Raw genomic sequence first — 24,653 nt, forward strand, 5'->3', positions numbered from 1 at the left:
GAAAAGATTATTTACACAAGTGCTCCCGACCTTGGGAATAGTGGGTAGTGCATTTTCATTTGACCCCGTGATCCCTTTGGTCCTGAAGTTGCATTGGTGACGCGAGGACAGTCCCAGGACTCTCTGTGGACTCAGCTCATTTGGCAGTTGTCATGGCAGCGAACGTTGGGCTCAGTCCTCCTGGTTCTCATCCTCTCCTCTCTGTTTGCGTGTGAAGAAGCCCAGCTGAGGAGAAAATGAGATAAAGATTGATATTCTGTCCAAAGCACATTCTGGTGTTCTCTTCAAAATATACTGTATATTTGGATAATACTTTAGTGAGGTGACATGTAACGTTAAAAAATACCTTCCACAGTACGAAAATGATGAGGGCAAGTAGCAGCAAACCCCCAATGATGCTGCCAATCAGAATCCAGAGTGAGATGGGAATAGCTCGGCCCTTTAGCACTTCAAGTACAGTCTAGAGGAAAAGAGATGAAGGGAGAGATGAAATGAAGTAAATGCTTTTTTTTTTTTAAAAATTCTACCACTCAAGCCTGTTTTAGATTCTTACCTCCCTCCAGTAGGTTCCTGTGTCCAGAGTGATGAGGTTAGTCTCCTGAGGTGCGAGCCGATAGGCACCTATTATCCTCACCGACTTATATTTGGCCTACAGAAAGAGATGCAGTGGTGATGAGCAATGTTTGCATCATAGGGCAGAAGAATTGGGCCGTTGAATCGGGTGTTTGACTCACTTTTCTGAAGAAGTCATCATGGACTCTGCGGCTGACGCGAATGACTGCAGACTGCCCTCTCAGGAGCTGCTGGACTTCACACACAACCTCTGTGCACCAGGACCTGCTACAGTTCTAGACACATAGATACAAACGAGCTTATTAATACGTACACTGATGGTTCTCATGGTGAGTATCTGCTGTTCTGCCAGAGGCCTCACCAGTATGTCGTTCTGCATCATGTCTTCAGGATGAAGGGGACGTACGTCTCTGTGTCTGGTCTTGAGCTGGGCCAGATCACTTATCACCGTGCAGGTTACTCCAGTAGCCTACGAGGCAATTTTAAAATGTCAGATCCAATCTAAAAGGGAGAAGCTAACACTTACATGGAAGCACTACTCACGTTGTATGAGAAGACTTCGGTGACGGTCATGAAGACTCTGTCTCCTGCAGCCACAGAGGGCAGATGCAGCCTCAACTCCACATTACTCACAGAGTAACAGCCGAGGTTCTGCAGCTACGAACACAAACCAACAACACCTTGAATTTTACCTCGTCTTGTTTTTAATGGAATTTTCTCAAAACCTGAAGCCACGGGTTAAATTTAAATTTATTCAATGAGCACATGAGACATACCCTGAGGTGTGTATAGAACTCTGGTCCAATTGACTCTGACACAGTTCGAGTGGGGTGAACCTCATATCGGTTCAAATTAGAGTCACTGCACACAAAAAATAAATAAATAAAGTGTATATGCCATATACACATCCAAAAAGAGAAGCTAAAATATATTTATGGTGTGCACACATACCTGCTAACAAACAGGTCTGGTTCATACTGAACAAAACTCTGCAGCTGAACACTGTTGTCTCCCAAAGTATCCTCTCTCTCCACACTGTCACTGGAAAAGAACAGGATAGTCACAAATTATGTTGCCTTTTAGAGAAGACGGAACATTTTCTTGGTCTTGTTGTGGAACCAGAATTACAAGAGAAGAACAGAATAATTCCTATACAAATGCTGTTTGAACGAGAATCCGCATCACTTGTTCAGCTGTTACGTAAAAATGTCATGCAAATCCGACCATACATTTTCGAGTAATCCTGCGACCAAACAAACCAATCACCTCATTGGCAGAGCTAATAATTTGCCCATCGTAATAGATTAATCTGCTGACTGCTCATTTTGGGTCTTTTCATGCATGACATATGGAAAATATTTTAAAAACTGTGTGCATTGAGAACCCACAACTCGCTGCTTTTGTGATCTACCTGGCAGCATTGAGCTTCATCTGGACTCGACTGTGCAGAGATGTGCAACTGAACTCAAACTCCAACATGAAGTTAACCTGCAAGCGAAGAAGAAAACTTGTTTGCTGAAGTGACACATTTCACCTGCAGTTAAGTGAAGTATAAGTGGGCTCATTCGAGAGCAATGGAGCCGTTTCCTCGACGTGGACGTACCTTTGACTGGGAGCGAAAAACTGGATAGCTGACGTTACACAAGTGGCTGTTAGCGCCAAGCACTGTACACTCAATCTTAAAGTGGGCATCCTCCTACGACAAGAGAGAGATGAGGAAAGAGAGGCAGTGTGAGCTAGCGCAAGTAGATGTTTGTAAGTGTGTGTGGCATTGCATGTGTTAGCACTGAGTGTTTTTCTACCCGAATGCTGAGGCTGGAGAAGTGCAGGTTGCGTGAGTAGTGCAGCGTCAGGCTGGTGTTATAGGCGTTTTCAAGTCGGTTCTGGAGCTGCACCTCCACCGCCAGACGCCTACGAGGGCTGCGGATCACGTAAGGCTTCTGTCTGTGGAGAAAAACGCACTGAAAACTCACTGAAACTTGAGAAACTGGGAAAGTGAAGAGAGTAATGTCTCCGATCTGTACCTTGTCCCAGAGATGTCCATATGAGCCTGCAGCACCAAGTCTGTTGTACACACATCATCCTCACCACAGTCTTTGAAGAACGCGATCTAGAGCGGCACAAGTTGGGAGCAGAGCATGTTTAATGGAGAAGAGTAGATAAATGTGATCCATTAAGAAATCGAGTATTTTGCTACTCACAGATTTCTTGACAGTAGTTGGCCAGCCTTCGTCCAACACCGGGCCACTGTCAGTGTTGTTGATCTTAAACCGCAGTGAGAAGCTGATTGGCCGGATGTAATCTGCCGTGTCCTACATATACAAGACAGAAACAAATGTTAAGAGATGAAAACAGGATACGTGTCTCTCTGTGGAGCTGGAAGGTGCGTTAATATGCATTACAGACACTCACATAAACATGGAAGGGCAGGTTGTAGCAGAGAGTTTGTCCTGTGTGAACTCGGACTGCCAGCTGGGTCTGTCTGTGGGAGCTGTCGTCAAACAGGGCGCGTGCAGACAACTTCCTGTCATCCAGCATCGCAGACACCCACAGATCTGAGGAGAGAGCGGGTAATTAAGACAGATGGTGAACAAAGGATAATTCCCATTATAATAATATGCCCCCTCGGTTAGTTTACAATGTTTATATTTCTTGTAAGGAGGCTTAGATGGGTCTGGGAATATGGGATTTTTGAAAAACTAAAGGTTAAATACCAAAGCTGTTGCTGTGTGATCCAGGGGAGCGGGAGACAGCTGTGAAGCAGGCAGTGGCGTCCAGACAGGCCGATTCTCTGCCACCTCTCTGGCAGGTCTTCTGAATGACGTTGATGGAGTGCGGCTTGAAAGACAGGCTCACATTGATCTGGACTATGCTACGAGAGCTGCAGACAGGACGGACAGTGATATCAAAATGTATCAAGAACCTATATTTTGGTAAATAGATGATGTAAACTTACATATCTAAATATTTTTATTTTGGATTGTTGTTGTTTTTTTCTTTGTGTGAAATCACGCTATACGTGATACAGTTATTGTGTTGTTTTTATTGTCGATTTATTATCGTCATAAAATAAAATCTGTACTGACAGTGCTTCCCTTCCTCTTGTGCTTTTTCTCCCACGTGTTGACCCACCTGAGTAGTACAGCACTGCCCTGTGCTCCCACTGCCAAGTCTATTAGCCCATCTCCATCCAAGTCCAACCTAACACTCAAACTGCGGCCAAAGTACTGCAGGGAGGAGGAAATCGATGACCCTGCAATACGCTATCAGGACGGGAGCCAAAAAAGAGAAATTAGTTTGATTGGCTTCTCGATCCTGCCAGCAAGCTTTTGGTGGTAGGTAAGTGGCACGTACCTGTTTGTAATTGTGATTGACGTAAATACCATCTCCATGGTAGACATAGATGGCCCCCCTGTGTTCATCCTCCAGTGGTGCTCCCACCAGCAAGTCGGTGAAGCCGTCATGGTTGAGGTCAGGGGCGGCTGCCAGCGCATAACCAAACCTGGCGTCCTGGGACTTTTCCTCTGACTTCAGAGTTCCATTGGACACAAACACCTCCTCCTGACAGACAAGAAAGAGGAGGGAAGGAAGGTGGCAGAGTTGGAGGTAGATGTTTTTATAGTCAGTGTATTGAGAAAATTGTTATGGAAACATAAGAATTCGATGTAAATTGTGTTTTCTCATAATTCATGCTACTCCTGTCTTACCCCACTGACGGTGTAGATATAGACTCTACCAGCTTCCTTGTTTCCTAAGCCGAGGTACATCGGAGCAGCAACCAGAAGGACATCGGTGATGCCATCCTGGTCAATATCCAACCCACACACCTCACTGCCATAGTAGGAGCCAATCTACAGACAGAGACATGTCATTTCAGCTTACTGCCAGTAGGTGGAGTCTTTGCTTTAATATCACTTTAAAAAGATTCCTGCCGTTTTGCTATTTAGAGTGACATTGAAGAAATGACAAAAGTTTTACCTGATCTCCATTAAGGGCCTGTACAATGTTGACATCGCCGTCATCACTGAGTTCAAACAGGATGACTTTGCCTTTGTGTTTGAAGCGAGGAGCCCCAGCTACATACAGCCTCCTCCAGTCACCAACTGTCACTGATGACACTGTGTAACCTGAAAACACGTTCACATGCACATCACCACACACTGATGCTCAGTCTTCAGGTCTCAGTGATAAATTATAGAATCATACCGGATAATTAGGTATCATTTAACTTGCTTACTTTTAAATCAAGTGCACTCTCTGCTGATATTTTTGACTTTTTTTAACATTTCTTTCTACATGTTCAGCTTCAGTTCCCTCCAATATGGCATAAAACAACCTTTAAGGAAATCTGCCCCAGAGAAGTAATGTATCACATCTTGTTGTTTTTATTTTTTCTGTCAATGTTTGTATCATGTTATGTGTTAATGCAGTCTAAAGTGCACTACTGAAGTGATGTGTTTACGTGCACGTGGAAAGCTCCGACATTTGTGATTTAAAGGTGGGCTGCAAGAACAGGGGTGCATTCACAAGCTATGTTTTCTGACACGTTGAAAAAAAACAAGGATGAAACACGGATCATGTATTTTGGAGCTTAGTGCATAGAGAGAAGTTTCTGTTTCACATACAGTTAAAGGTGCTGAACTTAAAGTCCACTGGAGCACCAGACACCCAGGAGCCTCAGGAAGCCCCAGGTTCGCTGTTCGGTAATTATTTTGTAGAAATTTTATTTAATGCAAATCTGTGACTGCAGGTCAAATGTTTGTTTTACTACTTATATTTCAGCTGATATTAAGCTTTAACATGAAACATATTCTTCAGTGCATTTTCATTCAATTATCAAACAAATGATAGACTAAAGCAAAACAAAATGGCAACCCAAATGATTATCAGGTTAATCAGCCAGTCTCTCATGTCGGAGCTTCCCAACAACACATGAATGCACCACTGTAAAGGACAGACTCTTCAAGACACTCCACACAATAACACAATAATCAGTGAGTGACAGTAATACACTAACAAGTGAAAAAAAAGCCCATCATGTTTGTTGTGTTGTACCTAAATAAGCGGCGTGATTTTTGAGCTCCAGCGGAAACTCGCTCTCAAAAGCCTCTCTGGGCGGCACGATGCGTCCATTGGTCCCCTCCTTCAAAACTCCACCATCCCAATCGTAGGCACCGACCATCCCAAACAAAATGCCATCCTGAACAACCAATAGCAGCGCAAGGTTGAGAAACAGGTAAAAATACATTTAGTTCTTATGCTGATGAGAAAGTATAGGTTGGACCCACGTCCAGTGTGTGTGTGGAGAAGCCGATCTGAGACATCTCCATGTGGAATGAGCTCTCGTTGTAGCCCAGCGTGCCTGCAGGTGGACAGAGACAACGAGTCAGCACTCTCCATCGCCATTGTTTCTTTACACATCTCCTCCCTTCCTTCCACTACCGCTCAGCGACTGATCGAGATGACACCCTCACTCACCCTGAAGACCACAGGTGGCAGACGTGCCTCGCCCTTTCCTAACCTCCTGTCCTTTCCTCTCTGATTTAAGGGTGGCATCACCTTTCATCAGCCTTCCTCTCCTCGTCTCTCAACTATTGTGATAGCTGTACACTCCCACCACCTTCTTTTCCCGTTCTTACTTGTTCTGCAGAACTGCTGTTTATTTATTTCATTTTTTTTCTTTCCACAGTGATCCCTCTCCACTTCGGACTCACATTCTTGAACTTGTACCTCTGCTTTCCCAGACATTACAACTTAAAGGGGCAGCACACGATTTTGATCGAAATACACTTTTTGTAAAAATCAGCAAATATTTCCTCAGGTTTTTCGGCGCAGCCTAACCCTAACCCTGTTCTATCACACACCTTCCAGAGTGAAGATCCGATCTCCCAGGGCATCCACAATGTCATTGAGTGCGGCTTCATCCGTCACGTTGAAAAAGAATTTTTCATCGGGGTCGCTGGCGATATATTTTATCTCACTAATGAATGTCTCAGGGTCCTGCTGCCGGCGGATATAATGACCCAAAACCTGAAGCCCAGAATGGGAGATAAAGAGAGAGAAAGATTTTAAGAGAAAACACAATAAATGAATAAGCAGACAGCACAAGTTTGATAAAACATTGAGGGATTGGAGATCAGACATTACTTCTAATGAGGAACAGTGAAGAGAGATATCAGTCTGTAGTTTGAGGGAGAAGAGGAGGGGGACAACACCACTCCGAGGACTCTGAAGCGACCTGGAAACTACAGGGTCCAACTCTCTAACATCAAAATAAACTGATTTCATAGCTGGTTCACTACCTGTGTAATTTACCAGTAATTAATCAGTACCCAAAGACAACAAACTGACTGGAAAACACAAGACGAGAGGAAATGGCAGCCACAAGAGATTTGTAAATGAGGTGCACAGGCCTAGCTCAGAGGTGAAGAGATGACTGGTGCACAAGATATACTGTGGCAGCAGAGGCCTATGGCTTAATGCCTGAAGTATAAATGAGAAAATTCCATAAGAGAAACTAAACCCAAGAATCTCCCCAAGTGACTCCAGCTGCCAAGCAAACTAAGGAAATCCTCTGTTTTCAAAGGGCAGGGGATGGAGGGGGGGTGTAGTATGTAACATGAACAGAGTCGACATATAAATATGTACATTAAGATCTTATGAGAGCCAAGAAATTCCAGTCAGTCTGCCAACCGCTGCTGTTTTTTTATAAAGCAATGAACAGTAAAGAAGAAAGACGAAAGTCTTTTCCAGATTTCAAGGATTTGCCAACACAGTTGTTGTCAAATATATGACAGTGAGTGTCCATAGACACTTAACATGGTTCTGCATGAACTGCTCCCCCGCAAACACACAATTCACAGCCCCTGACCTGCACTGATGTATAAAACACAGTCCACATTGCCACACTCATGTTTTGAAAGCTCAGCCCTCCCTTGTGAGACATTTTTACCGCACGCGCGCGCGCACACACACACGGCTGCTGTTACACGTAAATAAATAAAAAGCACCTCATTCTCTTGTGTGTTTTTTTTCCATCCTTCAAAACTGAGTGTAAAGTTTGTGTTGAACCAATACCTTGAGTTTCTCTCTCTGGCAGTGTGTTTCCTTCTTTCAAACCAAGCTTCTGTTGACTTAGCATTAGGTTGTGTACATGTCAGTGAGTATGAGTCGTCACAGGGAAAATGAAAGCAAATACTAGGAGTATGGTTCATAACCACTAAAAATAGTTTTCTCTTTAAATTTTTTCTTCAATTTTGGATGAACCGATGCAGGAACAGAACATACTTTCTTTTCCAAGATGTCTTCCTTTAGAGAGACAATATGAAAAAAAAAGCAAAAAAAAAAAATGTCTGATCAAATAGTTGGACCTGTTGTTCCCAAGGCAGGACAAACACTCATAAGTAGCTTCGCTCTATTTAATGACCGTGTAGACCCGGGTTTTTTAAACGCGGGTCACCTCTATTGCAGAGACATTTGACCCGGGCCTGAATGCCGATTAAACATTTTCACACTGCAGTAAACGCCGGGTGTTAGCGGGTTTAAACGCTTTTTTTGGCCAGTGTGAAAGGGGCTTTATTCAAAATTCTGGAGGAAAAAACATGGTTTTCAGCAGTAAGCTGAATGTAAACCATGTAATTTTTATTTTTTACTGTTTCACAGTTCAGTACACATTAAAATAACACAATAATAAAGCAAACATCCGCACAGGACAATCCAAACACAAACACAGTCATGTAACTGATCATCTCCATCCATTGATCACTAGATACATCTGAATTTGCCATCGAAGCATTTTTCTATAGTGGCACTTTGCCACTCCGCCTCCATGTTGGCTCGTTCTCCTCTGTGGTTCTAGTGGAGTCTGAAGGTTCCCCAGCATCTCTTGTGGGATAGGGAGGGGTCTGTAACCAGTCCTGCCACTACAGTCTGTCCGGTCCTCTGATTCTAAAACTATACCACCACTCAGTGTGTTGAGGGGGTCGGGTGGGGCTGAAAAGGAAGAGTTTTTGTTCCCACTCGGCTATTTTAGTAAACCCAAGGGGTCAATTTGGTGTTGTTATTTCTGGGGGAGTGGTTGTGGTATTGTGTGGTTGCCTGAGGGTGCACAGTTTGTGGTCTGTGTACTACTTTCACGCAATATGCGTGGAATGTCAGAGAGGCGCTACACACCTCTATGATAATGTAGGTTTGTTGTTTTGTCTGTTTTCGCACAGTAGATTTACCAGTGAGAGAAGAAAGCTCTCAAATTAAACCCAGAAATTATGTTTTTTATTTGGACTGCAGCTCCAAAAAGCCAAATGAACCATTACAACTTGATGAGATGTACTCACAGCAATGGCGTATCTCGTGATGTTTCTCTTCTCGCACTCCTCCAGAGCGTCCGGTAGCTCCTCCCCATCATGTGACTCGCCGTCGGTCACTACGATCATCACCTTGGTTGCTCCCTCCCTCGCACCACGGTCAGCACTGAACGCCTCTGTGCTACAAAGACGTAAAAAAAGTGAGGGACATAGAAATAAAAAATGTCATTCTGTTATGTTAGATGTGTAAGTCCTGGGGAACTGATTTTGATTTGAGATAGAGGGAGAGAACATAAAGTATCAAGTTAAAGGAGTGAAAGGGCCAGAGGGAGAGAGAGGACACCAGGGAGTATCCAGTCACTAAGCTTCCTAAAATCTCAAATAAACTTCCTCTTTATGATAACATACAATTTCAAGTGCTTCTCTGAGAAAATTAATAACTAGTAAAGGAGTGAGACATTGGATTTGAGTCCCTTCCCACCAAGAATGATATAAATGGTCCACAACTATATTAGTCATACATGACACACATACATTTACTGCCAGTTGACTGAAACTGGTCATTGCACGCAGCGTGCATGTGTCATTGCACACAGCGACCGCATTTGTGCATTCCCATCCGGTTGTGCCATCGTACAGATGATACAGAGGAAGCCTAAAATGACAAACACACACGGACAGACCCAAGCCGCACCCTGTTTGTCTGCAGGAAACCTGTTCTCAGCAGGACCTGCTTCAAGTGTCGAATAGGGCTGGTAAGCCTCAAACCCCCACACACACACACACACAAACAAAACTCGGCAGAGTAGTCACTGCTAGTGAACTCAGTCATTTTCAGGCCTAACTCCAGCCCTTGCCTAAATATAACATTGTGGTCAGCCGCAAGAAACTCATAGTTAAAAACAACCGTTTCCCCTATGCAGTCTGCAAATTACATAGGGTGCAGAGAAGGAGAGGAGAAAAGGAGAAAACAGAAGAGAGCAATAAAAGTAAAAGAAAGGACAGGAACAAATAGATGTAGATGAGTAAAACACTAGGAAAGATGATGAAAGAAACGACAAGCCAAATAAAAAGATAGTCAGAGAAAAGGGAGATTAAAAAGAAAAACAACAACAAAAGAAAGTAACAGAAATAAAAAAAGAGTCTTGGAAACCAATTTAAACGACCTATAAGAATGATAAAAGACAGTCAAATGAAACGAAAAATTAAAACTAAAAAGTGCAAATCCTGCTTTGATGTGGTATTCAGATTGTGGGAAGTATGCAATGAAATGAAGCTGGTATAGGGCAGGGAAAGAAACAAAAGAGGGCGCATGGAGGTAGAGGAAAGAGAGGGGTAAATGAAGACAGATATAAACAGGTAAAAAAAAGAAAGGAAGGCAGAATCAAAAGAAAGAGGACAACTGAAAAATTCAGATGAAAGAAACAAATACATGGTAAAGAGGAAAGGAGAGATGAAAGAGGAGAGAAAGTGAGTAGAGCTAATTGGGAAGCCTGGTTGTATTTACAACTCATTTTATGGAGTCACAGTAGTACGGTAATGACACAGCACAGCGGTCTGCCTGTGTACTTTTATGTGTGTGTGTGTGGGTGACTGAGAGTGTCTCAGACGGGTGGAGCGATATAAAAATCAGTGGTTAATTCAATTGTAGACGGCTATTTGATGTTCATGCACCAGTCTGTCATCTACTCTGCATTGAAACTGAACAATCTACTGTCCATTACTGTCATTTACGTGTCACCATTTCACTCTGCCCTACTACACAGCGAGAAGAAGCTCAAAACATTTATGTGCTATTTTTGGTAACTGTGTGTACAGTTCAATGTAAGGAGACATAAAGTGCATGTGGTGTTCAGAGTGTGACTGTGCAGCGGCAAGTTCACTCAAGTCCTTGCAAAGCATAGGCAGAAAACTAAAAGGATAGTTTGACATTTGGAAAACACAATTTGCTGACATTGTTGCAAAGACTTATAAGGTCTCAGGTCTGTTACAGCCAGTAGCCTTATGCTTAGTTTAGCATAAAGACAGGAAACAGATGATCTAATAGTAATGAAATCTTCCTAGAAGTATTTCACATGTCATGTCTGCAGTCACTGGGGGTTATGTGCCAGACTTTTTCCTTGGCCGTGAACAGAACCTCCTTGAATCCATCTCCGGTTGGGAGATAATCTCAAAATGTTACAAGATTTCCGGGATGTTAATTTCCGGATGTGGGATGTTAATTTCCGGATGTGGTAATTGTGTTATGAGAGGCAAGTAAGCTAATTTCCCATAAAGCTGTTTAGGGGGGATTTTACCAAATAAGAACTTGAATATTTACACCTGTACTGTGCAGTAGAGGGGAGGTGCATAGTAATCAGTCTTCTGTCTGTCTGTCTGTTTTAATCCAAATTAGATTAAAATTGGCAAATTGGTTGTGGGTAGTGTCAGGACCTGACCTAATCCGTCAAAGGTCAGGGTCACAGCATAGGGTCAAGGTAAGATTAATAGAACCTTTTCTGATTTTGACCAAACTTGGTATGCAGCCTTGGGGAGATACACACTTCTATTATTGATGAGCAAGATAAACACAGCTGCCATCAACCAAAATGTCTTCTTTAGCCTTGGTGAATTTGGGCTATAAGCCCTTTAAAATTTGTCCAATCATCATACATTTTAAAACCCCCAGACGGACAATGGGGTGGGGGGCACTTTGTATGTCTTCTGTTCTTTTAAGAGCCATTTTAGCCAAGTGCTCAGGTTTAGGGTTAAGTTAATAATAAGGACAAGGTTAAGGTTAAAGGTTAAAAGTCAAACATGCTGTTAAAGTTTAGGTTAAGGGGGGCCAAGGAATGAATGTGATCAAATGCCTTTGTAGATACAGTAATTAAAACAGTAAGCGTGTGAATGTGAAGTGTATGGTGTGAGTCCTTGATGTGCATGTAGGTGCATGCGTGTACTGTATATGTCTGTGTGTGTGTATGTGTGTGTGTGTGTGTGTGTGTGTGTGTGTGTGTGTGTGTGTGTGTGTGTATTTTTACAGCTGTAGGAGCACGACTTGGCTGACCAGGCTGGGTCAGGCCGTGCCACACCTGCAGCCGTGCTGAGCCAGCAGCCAGCCAGTCCAGCTCAGCTAATCTCACTGTTTTTATACCTCATCACTTTCCTGCCCACTGCCACAGCGTGTGTATGTGTGGAAGGGAGTACTTGATATCAAATAATGTTATAAAATATTTCAAAAACTATAACATGGGTTATTTTTCTTTAACCTGACACACACACTTAGAAGAGAAAACTTTCAGTGGTTTAAATTTTTTTGATTGTGTGATTTCACCATCTGTCAGTGGGAAAAGGTAACGACATTGAGAGACAGAGTGGACAGTGTGTGGAAGTGTTATCTGATTTTCCTGTCACTGGTGTTTCTAGGCCACATTTACACAAATGTACTGGCTCCATTTTCCAGTCACTGCTTTTCAACTACCTTTTAAATGTTCCAACTTTTACCTTTAAATGTACCAGAAAACAGGAACTCTGCAATTACCTGTGCGCGCGTGTGTGAATGTGTGTGTTTCTCCCTGAGGACTAAAAACCAGTAAATTTGGGACTAAAGCTGTGTCTTCAATTGGAAAATGTTTTTTGGGTCAGTGGTTAAGGTTCGGGTTATGATAAGGTTAGAATTAGGGTATGTCTCCAATATATGTGTATGTGTAATACACACATCCCAAAATGGAAGTTGTGGCCACACATCAGGTCTGGGTGTGGTGCTCTATGTGGGCTTGACTTTAGTGAGGCAGGAATTTTATTTTGAAAAGAACGAGATATTTTAAGACTTAGAGGTTGTGACTGACCCTAAGCCTACAGAGCTGTTTCTTTAGACTTGTGTTACAGACTCCAACATACAGTATTTCTATGAAGAAAAGTCATGAAGGCGATGACAGACAAGGGCAACGATACAACCAGGCGTAATGAAGAGAAGAGAATTAATACACAGTAGTGTAAATTCTCTTGAGTAAAACTAGCAGTACCATATAAAAAACAATATTAAAAGTCAAAGTAAATGTATTTTTCATTTTACTTCAGGAAAAAGAGCTGAAATATAAGTAGAAAAATGTAATGCAAGTAATAAAAGTAAAAGTTCTCATCATGCAGAAAATATTTTAAATATTTGACAAATCATCTTTTCATAAATTTGTTGCTTATTTGACAGGGTCAGGCAGAAACATTATCATTCATTTAGAGCCTGGTTTGTGTTCACCTTGCAAAGACCAATATTCACTTTCCTTTTAGCTCCTGACAGAAAGATCTGGCTGTTTAGCTGCTAAATGCTCAACTATAGTTTTTTTTACTTTGGTTGCTGTTTGGGGCTTTTTTGCAGGCAGACTGCGATGGATTTATCAGAGCTAACAGCTACCTGCTCCGGCTGGAAGGCTGTTTTCACGAGAGCGGTATGAGGATTTATCATAGTTGTGTATGAGTTTGTCACTTCATGTGACTCCTTTCACAAATCACACAGTCATTTAATCCACTGTTATATTCTAAACCTTCTGATAACTTGGTCAGCCATGAATCAAAAGCAGCCTGATGGGATCTTACTAGGGTATATCATTAGATTGGAGAACAGACTAGAAGAAAATAGACCTGGTTTTCATTATAAATACAAAATTATATTGTGATATATTTGGAGAAAACCCTGTAGAATGTTACACCAAAATCTAAGCAACCAGACAGTTTCCAGTAAGCCAGCCAAATCTATGGTATGTTTTGACACGAGTAGGATCAGCCAGTAACAGCGAAGTAAGAGTGATTGACAGGCCTACCAGGCCATGTGGATGGCGTACGCGGTGCGCGTCTCTCGTCCCTCCTGTCGGCTGATGTTCTTGGCAGCCTCCACCACGTCCTGTGTGGTCTGGTAGTCTTTCAGCGACCACTCGTGGACTGCTACCTCACCATACTGCAGTATACCAACCTGAAAAACACACACACACACACACACACACACACACACACACACACACACACACACACACACACACACACACACACACACACACACACACACACACACACACACACACACACACACACACACACACACACACACACACACACACACACACACACACACACACACACACACACACACACAAGCATTTCAACAATGCCACATGTTGCTGGTTGTGCTGGCACATAGTTGTGGAGAGCAACATCTGAGACTTGTGTTTCTTGGGGGAACTATCTCTTTAAGCACCAACCCTGTTCTTAAAGCAAACAGTGCACTTGGGGGAATTTTTTAATTCATTCAAAAACCAGAGGTATTTCCTCTTCACCTCACATTGCCTGCTACCCGTTACCCCCCACCCTCCCTTTTCAAAACCCAACCCCCCCTCTCACCTCTCACTCCTCTTGTAGTGTAGCACAGAATGATGTCCCCAGATCCCCCCTGCCAACTTCCATTCCTCCTCAACCTCAAGCTAGCTCGGCTCATGTCCCTTTACATTACTCCTGCAATTCATTCTGGACAATTTTGCCAAACTGGTTGTTTAAATGTGTCACTCTGTGCATGTTTTCACTCAAGGGACCAGCATGTCTTACTGCTCTGGGCAACAGCTAAGGGGTTCCAGAATAAGTGGGACACAAAACTCAAATTCCAGGCCACAAGTTTCCATTACTGATGTAAATAATATTTATAAGCAGTGAAAACATGCTCATGACTTTTACCTGCATCTGGTCTGAGCTGATGTGGAATTTGCTGAGGATGTTGCTGAGGAAGTTCTGAACCTCATACCAGGGATAGATACTGTTGGAGCCATCCAGCACGATCACAATGTCCATGTATGTGGAGCATCCTGCCAAATGTGGGAGTTATTATTTGGTTGGCTAAAGCAGGCCAATGCAGCGTGTCTCTCTGCCGCAATGTGTGTTTGTGTGTGTGTGTGTGTGTGGTTACTTTGTGCTGTTGGAGAGATGGTCTCTCTTGGTTCAAGGTCATCGCTGACAGAGGCACAGATGCCAGTGCTGAACATAGATGTACCACACTCCTGAGACCACAGTGGGGCACATGCCTGCCAAACGCAAGCAAAGAAAACCACACAGAGGGACACACATGACATCACAGCATATGTTTTACAGGTGAAACAATTACAGGAGCATTTGCAGTCAATTTGAGAAGTTCACAAGTATTTGTGTTCTGCTTTCAAGATGAAAATGTCGCCGGGTGACCCAAGTATAAACACAGGAAAAAAGAAAAACACTAAATGAAGGCAGACTGGGAACAAAAAGAAAACAATTCATAAGAGAGAATAAGTCATGGAAAAACTACAATAGTGTGGTTTGGGGGATATAAAAATGAGGGAGAGGCGGGGAGAGAGAGAGAGAGAGAGAGAGAGAGAGAGAGACTATTGTTGACATGTTGGCAGTTACTGTTGTCATGAGTGGTTTAACAGAGCTGGAACACCAGACCAGTATAGCAATTTAAATCTGATTGTGTTAAATGGGGGTGAGTATGGGGTGGGGGGGTATCACATTTCAAATATTTCCCTCTTCAAAGCATGCTGTTTATTTGGCTCTCGTACTAAGGGACAGAAAAAGCGGGAGAGTGCGGTGAGAGGAGATAAAGGAGAAATCCATGCATTCAGCCTAGAGACAAAAGACGTAGATGGAAACTGGGGTGAAATGGGGTAGAATGAGAGAAAGAGAAACATTCTGGTATTGCTCGTCCTGTCATTATGGATGGGTTACTCCTCAGGCACACAGACAGGCAGGGAAGAAGGAAGAAGGGATGGAGAGAGGGATGAGAGGAAAGTAAGGAGGAGGAAAGTGGAGAAAAGGGAGAGAGGTGCTATGGCTTTTGGTAGGTCTGTCATTAACAAAGGGCCGTAGACGCATTCCGATCCTGTTATAGACCTGACCACTGGGGTTAAGACACACACACACACACACACACACACACACACACACACACACACACACACACACACACACACACACACACACACACACACACACACACACACACACACACACACACACACACACACACACACACACACACACACACACACACACACACACACACACGCACACACGCTGGCTTGCATGAACTGTACACGACTCCACACCCGTAGTGGTAGTAAAAACCTGGCAGACACTAAAACATGAAGCGCAATTGCCTAATACACACATATATGGACACTGACACAGAAACTGACATGCAAAAACGCCGCGCACACACACACACACAGTTGCCTCCTCGTCCAGGCATAAGCGTGCTTGTGTGAAAGCCAGAAGCCTCAGCAGAACTGGCGAAATCAGGAATAGATGGAGAGCAACGACAAGATGTGTGTATCAGAACTGTGGACTTGAGATGTGAGACTCAATCACGAGTCAGAATGAAGTTATAAAACTGCTTATTCAAATCGAATGGAATATTATCATGATATTATCACGACTTCCAACAAAGAAAACACAAAACTCAGCAGGGAGTGACAATATTAACGCCCCCCTTCCAGGAAGGTAGAGGCCTGGGTGGAGTTGGAGCTTATGTAATATTATGTGAACAAAGGCTTTGTCGAGCGACAATCAGTTAAGATTTAGATATGTGACTGATAGTTTAATAATTAATCAAGCTTGGGTGTTTTCCTGTGTTTTATATGATTGTAAGTTGGATATATTTCGGTTTGGCGCTGTTGGTTGGATAAAATGAGACCCTGACCAATGAAAATAACTCATTGCAATTCTGTCAAACAAACACCTGCTCTCCCCACGTCCCTTCAGGCTCCCACATATGATCCCAATGCCCACGTATCAAAAATACAAAGCCTTGTTTCCCAGTGTTTAGACTACATACCAGGAAGCCGTCAGGTGAATCAGGAGTGAGGGTCATTCCCAGATGAGAATTCCTCAGGTTTTTGGAAACGTTCCGGAGAGCTGTCTCACCTGTGATAGATGGAGAGACCAGTTCAGCATGAGGTAACAAATGCATCTAAACTTGATGAGGGGTTTTTTCATGGGATAGCTGCTTTTTTGTTCAGGTTATTTGTCTCTCACCTAAATTCACTTTGCTGCAGTTTGAGTTCCTCTCCTCCCCCACAATGCATTTATACACATCTCCTTTCCTGTTGTTGGGCGGCCCATCCCAGGGAGCACCAACCAGCATACTTCAACAAAATGACACAGTCCCGTTATTATTAAAACATCACCGTGCATCTTCTTTGTGTAAGAATTATGACCGTTTTAATTATTTGTTTCTTTCTCTCTTTGTATCTTTCATTGCCTCGCTCCCTCCCTCACACACACTCTCTCTCTCTCTCACACACACTTACGATTTCTCTCCATTCGCTTCATGCTGTAAAACAGAGAAGCCAAACAAGGCGTCCTCTGGACCGGTGAAGATGCGTGGATTCTTTACATCTATGTTGAAACACTGACACAACTCTGGAAGACAAAACAAAAACATTATTACACGGATAACAAGTAATGAAACGACAACGAGCATTATAATGTATTCAAATGGCATTTCCTTTGCCTCTGAAACCCCACTGACTGGTTGTTGATTACAACTTTATTGTGCAGCCAAACTTCATTCAGTCACACCAAATGACATTTATTATTACCAAAAGTTTCCAAAAAGAGCAAACATGTTAGGATAGATAAATAAACAGGCCAAAACAAAATATGGATGTGCTACATGCAGACAGTGTGGAATTCAATAATATTATGATGTTAAACCTACTGAAGAAGAAATAAAACTGTAAAAAAAAAAATGGATGTTTGACATTTTGGGAAATATATTTATTTGTTGAGGGCTAAACTTTAATTTCTGTCCAATAAAAATGAAAATTACAGCCAGCAGCTGGTTAACTTCGCTTGGCAAAGAGGCTGGGAACGGGGAAATTTACCAGGGTTTATGTGTCAGATTGTTTCCTTCATAACTTCAAATTTAGTGTATAAACATGAATGGTATTACTCTCCTCATCAGTCCCTCAGTAAGAAAAGGGGAATACGCCTAAAATGTCTAACTTTCAAAGCATTAAGAATACAAGCTGACATAAACAAAACACTGAAAATGGATTAAAAACATTGAGCTTCAAACTGTACACAACTGTAGTTAGAGCTACGGTGAAGAGTGACATTATTATTTTCTCTCTTAGCCTTGGAGAGTGGGCTCGGGAAAGAGGAGGGGGGGTTGAAAATATGGATAAACAGAGTGACCAAAGGCAACCTGGGAGGAAAAAGGGAGTTCAGTCTGAGGGGAGAGAGGGAGAAGAGAGGGGAGAGAAGAGGCAAGCCAGAGAAGGGTGTGGGTTAGGAAAACTATGGAGTATAGTAAGCCCCCTGTTAAGACACACAACTCTGCCCTTCATGCAGAGAGAGAGAGAGGTGAGAGAGACAGAAGACAGAGGGAGCAGCAAGATGGTCGTCAGAAAGTTCACCGAGTTGTGAACATTTAGGTGTAAACTGAAGCACTCAAACAAGTTCCAACTGACCGAATGAAAGACACACAGCTTGTTTGTTCAATGTCTGCAGGGAAACTCTAAGTATAATTTTCCAACACCAGAACAAGTTACATGAAGGGACAGGTACACAAATTCAATGTTTCCTGCTTGTATAATCAGAATGAGTAAATGAAATGGTTTGAATCCAATAAAAAGGATAAATTAAAGATGAACGACTCATTGGCGTACAAGTCGCACAACTCTTCTCCAATACACCATGCCTAGTTCACAACATTTAAGGTGTTCAACATTTCCATAGCTATGCGTATTCACTTTCTTGCAGAGCTAGATGAGAGGATTGATGCCATTCTTGCATATTATGCAGGATAAATATGAAGCTACGGGGAGCAGCCAATTTACGCTAATAGCTTAGCATAAAGATCAGAAAGAGGGCGAAACAGCAAGCTAAAGTATTTTTGGACTTTTCTTTTCAATTTTTGCAAGAAAGATAAAAATGACCTAAAGAAATTGTAGTAAATGTGCAGCATCAACAGAGCATGTGAGGAAAAGCACTGAAGTCGGCTGATTCATTCATGTTTTGCAATCACTAGCTCGTCCATGAATTGTTTGATTCGTAATGTTCAGACAAAACACCAAGTGAGCGTATCGTCACTCCAACTTTCTCTTTTTTTATATATATATTTTGGGGGGATTTTGTTCATCAAGCGGAATCCTCTGATTATTCGACAGAGCCTTTAACACCCAACCTGACTGTAAAACCATTTGCTTTACATGTTCAACTCCTTTACATAAGTCAGTCTCAAACACTATGCAGCTCTTCTTGGTATTCAACTCGTCCCACGTGTGTATCTACTGTATGTCATTTATAGCCTTGAAAAGACAAGTGTGTTGAAATCATGAATACATTTGACTTGACATGAAACTCTCATACTGTACAAAACTCAATGATTGCACTAGTCCAGGACGGGGCCAGAACACTGCTGCTGTGATTACACACCACTTACTCACGCACTTGTGTACAGATACTTCCCCACAAATACACACGGACACACACAGGCGGTTACCTCGGCCAGGCCAATCAGTGGGGAGATTCCAATTGGTTTTGAGAATGAAACTAGATATGTCTGCCGCTTCTCTTCCATCTCTATTCTGCATTCGCATACTGTAGTTTCTACAACCTGTTTTTACTTGTTTTTTTCCTACAGATGTTTTTTTTCTGCAATGTCAGTGCATTTGCGGTCAAGTTGCTACTTCTTTTTTTCCCAGATTTAAAAAAACTCGACATCTAGAGCAACAAAGATGTGGGCTGTTGGCGATCCTGGCATCATGGCTCTCAGGACGCCAACATAAGTCTGTTGGTCAGTCAGTCACTTTGGTCTTGACCGAAATCCGCCCCCCCACAATTGCCATGAATTTTTTTACAGATAACGCTGTTCATCATGTGTTGATCCAAATCAAACACGGCAGTTGAGCACTCAGCGGAGAGGAGATCGCAACATGTGACCACGACTGTCTTCCTGCCAAAATAACACAAGTATCAGAGTACGCAAACCGAGACACAGCAACAGTCTCACAGAGCTGCTAGCATTAATGCCGTCTCCAATCTTCTATCTTGTAGATCTGTATAAGCTTTCAATATTTCAATGTCCAAACCTGCAGTGACTTTGACATCGAGCCATCTTTCTGATTCCACACAGATGTTTAATACACTTCACCAATGGGAATATGCGTAGGCAAGGACAGAATGATTCCTTAACTCTAAATCTTCTATTTTCATGGCCAGAAGGAATAAAAACCTTTCTGCCACAACTTGCAGCAACAAGTTATCATCTCTTATTCTCCACCACAAACTTTTCTTACACACGATGCAGAAGTAAAAGGTTTGTCTTTATTGTGGCATTACCCACCGTCTCCAATTCCAAATTTGTTTCCACAACAAACCAGGCCTTTGATAACAACCCCTGCTACTGATTTGCTTCTTCATCCTCCGCCTTCACTCATTCTCATAAACCATAAATTGCTTTCCCCTTTTCCCCCTGTTTTGTTCGCCCCCCTCTGGTTCCATTTTGACTAAAGTTTATATATGATACTATACCGCAAGCTGTCTGACCACCCATCGCCATGACAACTGGTGACAAACATTTATCAAGCCAAACTGAGTCCAGTTTCTCTCGACCACACGTTTGGCTCCACGCGCTCCTGCTGCTCAGTGTGTATGTGTAGTTTGTTTGAATTTACTGTACATGTAGAAGGAAAAGAAACTGAACTTGACACTACAATGTTTTGGATACTATGAAGACATGCAGTACTTACTACAGCATGCAACGCCTTGATGTATGTTGTTTTAATTGGATTAACATGTTTAAGATTCCCCTCCTCCTTTTCCTGTTCTCACTTTCGTTCATTTCCATCCCTGACTTATGTGCTTTAAGTCAGGGATGGACGTCTAGCACACAAGCATCCCTACTGTCCTGCAGTAGAGATGCTTGTTTGCTCGAAAGTCTGTTTCTATCATCTTTATTCAACTGACTCATGATGTTTCCCAAGCATCCCCCCACCTCATCGCACCATCTTTCACAGATTTTCTCTCCATTATCTCGATCAGTTTCTGTTCTCATGTCTGTCACCCTCTCATGGGGAAAGGGGGTGGAAGAAGAGGAAGAGTGGGAGTGCAGGAATGAAAGTCAGCAAATGATGGGAGAGTAAAAAAACACAAGAAGATAGCTGCGAGAATAATTGGAAGAATATATGAATGACGGGTGAAACAAAGTTAAACACACACACGCACACACACACACACCTGTGTTCGACATCTCAGTAAAGCTTAACAGAGTGTAACAGACATGAGGTGCCTGTTACCTGCATCAGGGCAGCTCTGCAGAAACCATTAACATCACACACATACTCACTCACTCACCTACATGCTCCCATGTGACACATGCAAGAACACAAACACACAGCCACTAACACACACGCTAGCTAAAATCACATTGCTAAAGCACAAATGAAAGCATATGGTTCCGTGGTGAAAAAAATTGGGGAAAATTACCCTGTACATGCTAGATTTAAATAGATAATGGAGGGTAACATGTAAAAAGTGACCACAGACAACCTTTAAATAGGTGTGTGTATGTGTGTGTGTACTGTGAACAACCTCATTACTCAGCTTCTGAATGAGACAAATGCCGGCATCTCCATCTATAGATTGACCTCAGACACTGTGTGTGTGAGATTCAGAGCAGTTATGAACTCAACATGCCTTGCACGACATCATTTCTCAGCCTACTGATCTCATTCGGCTTCACGGCTGCACGCTATGATGCAGCAGTTAAACCGCTGCTTATCAGCTGCATAAACACTTAAGTTTTGGTAGACAACAATGGTCTTTTTCTTTAGCTTCTTCCTGGTGAGCAGAAATGGCTCAATGAGGTGTGAGAGGCGCCTCTGCCACGGCGAACGGGAGGAGCGGTGGGGAGCCAATGTTCATGCTTCATGGAGAAAACACTCATGGCATAGACGCCTTATTAGGGGGAACCTTAGACATCAAGTCTAAGAGATGGAAATGGCTGATATGGGTCGTGAGGTTGTGTTACACAGCTGCCAGGGTCAGGCGGTGTCAGCTGTAAGAGGAGATGAACCAGTAACCTTTTGGCAGAGGATACATGAAAATATCTCTGATGCCTCCAAACATCTTCTGGCCTCCACAGAGAATGAAATATTTCCTCGATACATTTACTGAAGGATCAGACTATGAACCAGCAACCATCACACTGTTGGACCCGTGCACAGCTTCCTCTACCTTTGATCTGTTTGGCAAATGGAGTGTGGCCATATGTTTTAACACGCCTGCTTCTCTACTCGCATGCATGCAGTTAGGAATGTCTTCATGGTCAGTCGTTTACTGTCACACAGAATAAAGCTCTTTGGGACACGGGGTGAGACTCTACGAATCACACATGTTGTCTGTTAAAGAGCATGAGTTGTGGACGTTAATGACCACATCACCCAGCGAGGCAGTGCTGGAGGACCGGAGAGCAACTGGACAGTGAAGAGACGTCAATCATGGACGAGAGATTGACTTCACATAAAGTTTAAGCAGGTTTAAGATCGATTTTTTTTATATCATTTAAAAGAAGTAAAAAAAAAAACATTGAAGTAGTATTTTTGAAATGCAACAATTATTAAAATAGGTACGAATAAAAAGAAAACTTTTATTCTAACAGAAAAGTAATTCTTACCTATAAGAAGGAGGATGAACTCCAGGCTCAACAGGTATTTACGGAACTCCATTTATGAAACTGATTTAAAGCAGTCTCTCTCTCGTAAAAAAAATGTTCTCCCAGTTTTTCTCTGTTTACAATGTGGTCTCCCCTGAGCTGGAGGAAATGCAGTACATTGGCGTCCACCACACACACGCACACACACATATACACACACACGCGCGCGCTCGCTTTTTCAGGTCTCTCTTTCCCCCAGAGATGCGTAAAATCCGGTCAAACGGTGCTGCAGGGGCATGTCTCCTGTTGGTGCGTGAGGCTCACTCCAGGACTGGTCCGTATACGAAGGCAGACATGGGCTGTCAGATAGGCTATAGATTAAAATAAAACAAACCGACTCCACATCAGAAGTCTTGTCCGTGATTCTGGCGTTTTGGGGCTTGTTAAAGTCCCTGTGGGAATATTTGACTGACACCAAAGTATTTAATCTGTATGAATCGTTGTTGAGGAGAAAGCAAAAACAACTCAATTGACACCTCAGTGACCCATGGTTCGGCGTGAAAAATCACTTCACCTGTCCCATCCAACAAGAGGCTGCAGTTCAGAGTCATTAAACCATCACTAATGTGAAACACCTTCACAAACAGTCCGTCAGCAGCGCGCCTTCTCCCCCTCCACGAACTCCAGAGCGCGTCTTTGATGATCAGACTCTCCTTCAGACACGAGTTCATCAAGCCCAAAGTTTGAGGTGAGTTCTTCAGCGCGGTTCCTCTGATGACTTGTTATCCATAATCCGGTCCGCTTTTCTTAAAAAGTACCAAACTCTTGTTTTCTCCCCCTGTGCGTCTCTGTCGATGTCAATATGTGCCTCCTCCAGTTACGGATTTCTCTCACTTTGAAATGAAAGAGTGCATTTATCCTCAGAGCTGCCCTCCCTCCACCCGTCCTCCTCCTCCATCTACCAGACTCCTCTCAGAGCAACTGCTTCACACTGACAGACCTCAAACCCACATCTCTCCCCCTCTCCCCCTCTTTCCTTTTCAAACTCTCTCAAAACCAGATTGCCCACTTATTGCTTTCTTTAGGACTCACGAATAAGATCTCCAGCTTTGTGGATTTACCCTTCAGGGACCATACTACTAGACTGTACTTCATTGATTTATCAAGTTTTCATTAATACTTGTACATACTTGTAAGACATTAACAAGTTCAGCATTTACGCTGCCATGGTCATTTACCATGTTTCTCACTTCATAATGAAACATTAGTCAACTGTCAACACATTTTTAAAACAACCCTATGTCTGATTACAGGTCATTTATCCTGCTGCCCTTTCCTAGAAGTTAATTGGTTGAACAATGACTATTGGGGACTATTTAATTAATTTATTAAGTTTTTACTTTAGTATTTTTAAAGCAATTGCACTTTTAACTCAACACAACTGAACAGCTCTTATTGACAGACAGACAGACAGACAGACAGACAGACTAGATACATACATAGATACATAGATATATACATAGATAGATAGATACATAGGTAGATAAATAGATAGAAAGACAGATAGATAGATAGATACATAGATAGATAGATTCATACATACATAGGTGGACAGACAGACAGACAGACAGACAGACAGACAGGATAGATAGATAGATAGATAGATACATAAATAGGTAGATAGATAGATACATAGGTAGATAAATAGATAGACAGACAGATAGATAGATACATAGATAGATAGATACATAGGTAGATAGATAGATAGATAGGTAGATAGATAGATAGATAGATAGATAGATAGATACATAGGTAGATAAATAGATAGACAGACAGATAGATAGATACATAGATAGATAGATAGATAGGTAGATAGATAGATAGATAGATACATAGATAGATAGATAGATAGATAGATAGGTAGATAGATAGGTAGATAGATACATACATAAATAGGTAGATAGATAGATACATAGGTAGATAAATAGATAGACGGACCGATAGATAGATAGATAGATAGATAGATAGATAGATAGGCTATTCAACATCCATGATGTCCCTTCATCTGTCCTGCACATTTTTTGTAAAGCTCTTGGGCGCCACCCACAGGCATCTCCACAGTGGCA

At 42.5% G+C, this 24,653-nt stretch overlaps 1 protein-coding gene and 1 long non-coding RNA gene across 2 annotated transcripts; one reads left to right on the plus strand and one right to left on the minus strand.

Moving 5' to 3' along the window:
- Positions 1-82: 82 nt before the first annotated feature.
- itga10 (integrin, alpha 10) lies at positions 83-23,465 on the minus strand. Its single transcript, XM_047330966.1, has 30 exons — positions 22,549-23,465; positions 17,177-17,288; positions 16,902-17,011; positions 16,702-16,790; positions 14,803-14,917; positions 14,574-14,701; positions 13,673-13,821; positions 8,907-9,057; positions 6,438-6,603; positions 5,862-5,935; positions 5,629-5,773; positions 4,552-4,700; positions 4,281-4,424; positions 3,928-4,134; positions 3,706-3,836; positions 3,288-3,454; positions 2,986-3,128; positions 2,775-2,885; positions 2,598-2,683; positions 2,376-2,517; positions 2,177-2,269; positions 1,985-2,061; positions 1,525-1,614; positions 1,350-1,434; positions 1,117-1,230; positions 935-1,042; positions 735-848; positions 554-649; positions 347-460; positions 83-225 (listed from the first exon to the last, which is right to left on the minus strand). Exons 1-30 carry the CDS (start codon positions 22,598-22,600, stop codon positions 172-174), a joined length of 3,516 nt encoding a protein of 1,171 aa, XP_047186922.1. The 5' UTR covers positions 22,601-23,465; the 3' UTR covers positions 83-171.
- On the plus strand, positions 3,513-7,587 carry LOC118299806. The gene is made up of 3 exons (XR_004789953.1): positions 3,513-3,912; positions 4,003-4,179; positions 4,297-7,587. It is a non-coding gene; the product is annotated as an uncharacterized LOC118299806 (long non-coding RNA).
- Positions 23,466-24,653: the final 1,188 nt, after the last annotated feature.

Source organism: Scophthalmus maximus, chromosome 1 (assembly GCF_022379125.1).
Source record: "Scophthalmus maximus strain ysfricsl-2021 chromosome 1, ASM2237912v1, whole genome shotgun sequence".
Taxonomy (NCBI): Eukaryota; Metazoa; Chordata; class Actinopteri; order Pleuronectiformes; family Scophthalmidae; genus Scophthalmus; species Scophthalmus maximus.

What these genes read in the sequence shown, in the direction of transcription:
- itga10 (XM_047330966.1), bottom strand. Translation starts at nt 22,600, where the DNA reads ATGGAGTTCCGTAAATACCTGTTGAGCCTGGAGTTCATCCTCCTTCTT. An exon ending in TCGGATCTTCACTCTGGAAG is followed by an intron (nt 5,936 to 6,437) that starts GTGTGTGATAGA and finishes GTCCACCTGCAG; the next exon opens with GCACGCTGGGCTACAACGAG. An exon ending in AGTTCTATACACACCTCAGG is followed by an intron (nt 1,231 to 1,349) that starts GTATGTCTCATG and finishes TTGTGTTCGTAG; the next exon opens with CTGCAGAACCTCGGCTGTTA.